Source organism: Camelus dromedarius, chromosome 4 (assembly GCF_036321535.1).
Source record: "Camelus dromedarius isolate mCamDro1 chromosome 4, mCamDro1.pat, whole genome shotgun sequence".
In the NCBI taxonomy this organism is placed as follows: domain Eukaryota; kingdom Metazoa; phylum Chordata; class Mammalia; order Artiodactyla; family Camelidae; genus Camelus; species Camelus dromedarius.
The window spans coordinates 46,478,131-46,482,903 of NC_087439.1; the positions used below are offsets into that span (position 1 = coordinate 46,478,131).

Sequence of the window (4,773 nt, forward strand, 5' to 3'; positions counted from 1 at the left end):
ATAAAACAAATCCAAATCAGTAGCTTAGTTAAACTGAGAAAATTTTTCAAGGGGAAAAATAAAAGGGGTTGCTGAGGTCACTGCTGAACCGCAGTTTTCACAGGTGGGGGGGTTTACAAAAAAGTCTGAAAAGATGAGTATTTTTATACAAATAAATCAGTGGGAAATCTGCACAGACACTTTTATTTACAAACGCTATGTCGAAGTCCAGGCTAATAATCCTGAATAGGTTTTAAAAAAGATAATTTAAACACATTTTTTGCAGTGTCCACATATTAAAAAATCATTTTTCCCTAACATCAAAATGAGGTCATCCGCAAAGGCACCTAAACATTTTTTAAAATCAAAATTAAACTCCACTGGTGAAGGAAGGGGAGAGCTAAGGGAGTGTTCCTGGGGGAGAGCTAAGGTGGGGAAGGGACGGGGGCTCCAAGGGCTGGAAACTGCAGGGCAGAAAAAAAGCGGCAGGCCGCCTGGGTCAAGGAGGAGTGAGGGGGGTGGGAGGGCGGGCAGGCAGGACCCGGGAGGTCAATAACCCTAGAGGACTGGAGTTGAGCCTGGGGGCGGGCGAGGAGAAAGGAGCCTCAGAGGGCCTGGGCAGCCTTGAGGGCGGGGGAGGCGTCTCTCTCGGGGACTCAGCTCGCGGCCCGCGGCGAAAAAGGCGCCGGACTGCCTCGCCGGGCGGGGCGGGGCGGGGAGGGGAGGGGAGGCGAGGCGAGGCAAGTCTGAGGCGGGACTCAGGTCGGAAAGGCGTCTGTGGCAGGAGTCCTTCGCCACGTGGAGGCCGGGTTCCTCCGAGAGGAACCCGTGGGGCGAGAAGACGCCTTCCAGTCCCTGTCTGCGCAGTGGCCGCGCGAGGGAGCAGGGCCTGGGGTAGGCCATCTTGGGACGCCACCTCCGGGAGCGGCGGGTGGCATCTTAGGGGCCAGCAGGAGGAACCCTCTGGCTCTGGGAGTGAGCACTGAGGCTAACTGGTCTCTGCTCTCTCAGTCTCTGGCGCAGTCTCCAGGGGTTAGAAAATCGTCCCCGCGCTCACCGGGGCGCCCCCGCTGCCGTGGTGGTGATGGTGGTGGTGGTGCGGCTGCTGGGTCTGCGTCGGGTGCAGCAGTGGCGCCGGGGCCTGCAGGTGCGAGCCGGAGCCCGAGGCCTGGTGGTACCACGGGTAGTTGCCCAGGAAAGCCGAGGCCGCGCTGCTCGGGCTAGAGCCCGTGCTCCCCGCGCCGCTGCCGCCGCTGCCCGGGCCGCCGCTGCCCGCCATCCGCTGCTGCACGCCGAAGTCCCAGGAGGCCGGCGCCGAGGACGGTGGAGAAGCACAAGGTGGCGAGGCGCTAGCCCCTGGGTGCTGCTCCGAAGGGATCTCACCGCTCTTCCACATCTTCTTGAACTTGGATCGGCGGTTCTGGAACCAGATTTTGACCTTGGTGGAAAAGGGACCTGAGCATTAGTGGAGGACCCTCGGTCTGGGGCAGGGGAGGGGAGGAAGCGTAGGAAGACCGGGTAAGAGGTGGTCACCCCGGGAAGGTAAGGCGATCATGTGCCGCGGCCTCGGAGGCTCTGTAGGTTCCTGCTCCTTTGGGAGGTAATCTCAAAAACCCAGACAGCTGATGTGTGGTAACTGCAGTGATGGTGACAGCGGGCGGGGGTCAGGAGGGCCAACTGTTTTACCCGCTTAATCAGTAGTGGTTGGAAAGACAACTTGATACAAGATTTCTGCCCACCCCGGTCCTTTCCTTTTCTCACACGCGGCGGCCCCCTGGGGAATTTCAGCTTCGTGAGTATAAGGTTAGGCCGCCCAAGGCGCGGACCTCGAAATCCTTAAAATTACTTAAGAAACTAAACAACAACAACAACAACAACAACAACAACAACAACAACAAAACATTGTCCAGAACCCGCCTGCTTCCCAGCCATCCTAGGTCAGCGCCCTCCTCCTGCCTCTCAGTCCGCGAGCCCTCACCTGAGTCTGTGTGAGGCCCAGAGACGCCGCCAGTTCGGCTCGCTCGGGCAGTGCCAGGTATTGAGTCTTTTGGAAACGCCGCTGAAGAGCCGCCAGCTGGAAACTGGAGTAGATGGTTCGGGGTTTCCGGACTTTCTTTGGCTTCCCGTTTACTATCCGGATTTCAGGCTCGAGGTCCTCTTTCTCTGCTATGAAACGGAATCGTGAGACCCGCGCAACCAGGGGCCTGAAGTTCTTGCCAGCTGGGAGCGCAGCGTGGGACCTGGCCTGAGCCGGGAGGCAGGTTCTTGGAGGCGCCGAGCGGCGCTCAAGCACAACTTCGCAACGCGCGTACCCGCGCCGCCACGGAACCCGGGAACTAGATCCTCCAGGGACGGGGAAGACAGGGGCAAACCGGAGAGAAAGAGGCAGCAAGTGGTAAAGAAAAGGTTACCACGAAGCATGCACCGTGCGCCCATTCGGCTCCCGAGGCCACCTGGTCCTACTGAGTACAGAGGGACGTACCCGGTGACCCTTGGTCGATTGGAGGTTGAGGAGAGTAAAGGGCGCGGGGCGGGCAGGGAGCAGTGTGAAAGGCCAGGGCTCCAGATGGATCCCTGCCCCAAATATCTTTATCCCACCCATCCCAGTAACCAGGCTGACTTGGCACACTTGACGCCAACGTTATGCATACCAGGTTCGTTGTTTGCTGGGGACGAACTGGTCCCGTAGGGCGCGTAGGAGGTGTAGGCGGCGGTGTAGCCCAGGTCGTAGCCGCTCTTGGCGGAATAAGGGACGTTGCTGAGGCCGCTGGCGTGGTACTGGTAGGAACCCATGTGCGCGTAGGGCGAGCCCCCACTGCCGCCGCCGCCCGCCGGGTGCTGCTGGTTGGTATAGTAGCTGCTGTCGGTAGCTGTGGACACCGGGAGGGTGGGCGACTCCTGGGGCTTGTGGAGGCTGCTGCTGTTGCTGCCGCCGGGGCCAGCGCCGCCGCCGCTCGGGGGCTGCTGGTGCTGGTGGTACGTAGTGGAGGCCGTAATCTGGGTCGAGTGCATATCAGCTACCAGACTGTCAAAGACTCCAGTCATCCTGGCCCGGGACGGGAAAGAGCAGGGGTAGCGGGCGCGAGGGGGTAGGGAGGCGCCTCCTCTGTCTCTCCCCGTCCCCGCCAGCAGCCAATGTAATTACAGGGGGGAGGGGGGAGGAAAACAAGAGATGTAGCAACGGTCTAGGCAACTCCTCCTCCGGGGGAGGCGATCACCGTGCACTGCTCGGGACAGCAGTAGCCGGCTGCATCCTCTCTTCCGCCTCTAGGGCCGCTCAGCTCCTTGCCCAGCGCGGGCTCAGGCTGGGGGTAGGCAGTGGAGTGGGTAGGGATAGCGGGGCCTTGCCAGGGCTCCAGGAGGTGGGAGCAGGTGAACAGCCTAGAGCGGCTTTAGGATTGTCTGCGGGGCGGGCTCCTGCAGGGTGGGCATTTAACACTCGTCACGTGAGCGCATGCGACGTCACCTAGCAACAGCCAATCAGAAGAGCCACGCCGCGAGGCTACTGGCGCCCAGGAAAGCCAGGCGGGGAGGTGGCGTCACAGGGCCAGCGCTGAGGCTGCTGTGGTTCTGGGGGCAGACAAGCAGCTGCTGAATGAGAGCAGCGACGTGAGGGTCTGGGAGTGGGGCGGTGGGGAGTTAGGGAGGCCGGCTGGCTGGAGGACAGAAGGCGTGAAGACGGAGATTGGCATTTCCCTCAGAGGAAGAAGAAACGTGGTCTCTCATCCCAATCTGTGTACAGGTGCCAACCAATTCTGGTAATTCGTTACCTTCATGTCCGAGGTCAACTTTCAAACGTTAATCCAAATAAAGCAGTGCCGAGAGCCCGGTCAGCTCTAGCTCCGCTTTTCCTGGAAGGGTCTGGCATTTACTCTTGTCAGCCACTCGGCACCGGACATACTCAATTGATTTAAATTATCCATAAACCATATATAATAATACCTGCTTCCTAACTAACCCACAGGGATATTAGGGCAATTAATTCGATAATATTTAAACTATTTTTAGTTGTTGCTTGAGAGAAAAGCTATATATGTCCAAGGGTATTCTTGCTAATGATACATTCGAAACCATTTTCCTTGTACTTTCCTGACACTCTAACTCTGAGTAACTATGTGTATATGATGGATAATTGACGACCGAAAAACGATCCCAGGGATTTCCTCCCTACTGTTGGAAAGCTAGACCGGACTGACCAGATGGCCTTAAAAGTTCATTCTAACTCTAAATTCCACTTTTTTAAGAAAAAGGAAATGGGATAATACTTCTGTGAGAGTGTCATCTCGCTACTAGAAGTCTTGGTAAACTTACAGAAACAAACAGAAAAGTTTTACCTCACGATCTTAATCCTATTTTACGTTTTTTTTTTTTTTCATTTTAGGACCCTGCTTGGTCCTATCATTGCAATTTCTTCTTTTAAATCTGAAGGGTCGACTTCCTCTATCTCTATTTCCTGGTGGCTGGGAACCAGGGCTGGAGTTGAGGGACATGCGCCTATACTGGACTCCTGTTACTGCCTTGTGGCGCCACCTGGTGGAGGTGTTCGTGGTTGCAGCGGGCCCAGTAGACGGTCTAATCACACCCAGGCGCCAGGCTCTGAACCCCCCCACAAAGAACAAAATAGTAATTAAAAGCCACAAAATTGTACTAGTGCGTGCCATCTGAAGCGCCCCTTCCTAAAGACATACATGTCGCTGAAAGAACGTGTTACAACAACTGCCTAATGGAAAACAAGTTGATACTTTGAAAAATATGATCTTCCCCAGAAAAACCAAGTGTGTAATTTAAAAACTC

General features: G+C 56.4%; 1 protein-coding gene across 1 annotated transcript; it reads right to left on the reverse strand.

Moving 5' to 3' along the window:
- Positions 1-631: 631 nt before the first annotated feature.
- On the reverse strand, positions 632-3,346 carry DLX2 (distal-less homeobox 2). Its single transcript, XM_031451655.2, has 3 exons — positions 2,631-3,346; positions 1,958-2,142; positions 632-1,417 (listed from the first exon to the last, which is right to left on the reverse strand). Exons 1-3 carry the CDS (start codon positions 3,022-3,024, stop codon positions 1,013-1,015), a joined length of 984 nt encoding a protein of 327 aa, XP_031307515.1. The 5' UTR covers positions 3,025-3,346; the 3' UTR covers positions 632-1,012.
- Positions 3,347-4,773: the final 1,427 nt, after the last annotated feature.

Excerpts from the sequence above, each read along its gene's own strand:
- DLX2 (XM_031451655.2), bottom strand. The coding sequence starts at position 3,024 with ATGACTGGAGTCTTTGACAGTCTGGTAGCTGATATGCACTCGACCCAG. Across the intron at positions 2,143-2,630 it reads CCCAGCAAACAACGAACCTG|AGAAAGAGGACCTCGAGCCT; the intron begins GTATGCATAACG and ends GTTTCATAGCAG. Across the intron at positions 1,418-1,957 it reads TGGGCCTCACACAGACTCAG|GTCAAAATCTGGTTCCAGAA; the intron begins GTGAGGGCTCGC and ends TTTTCCACCAAG.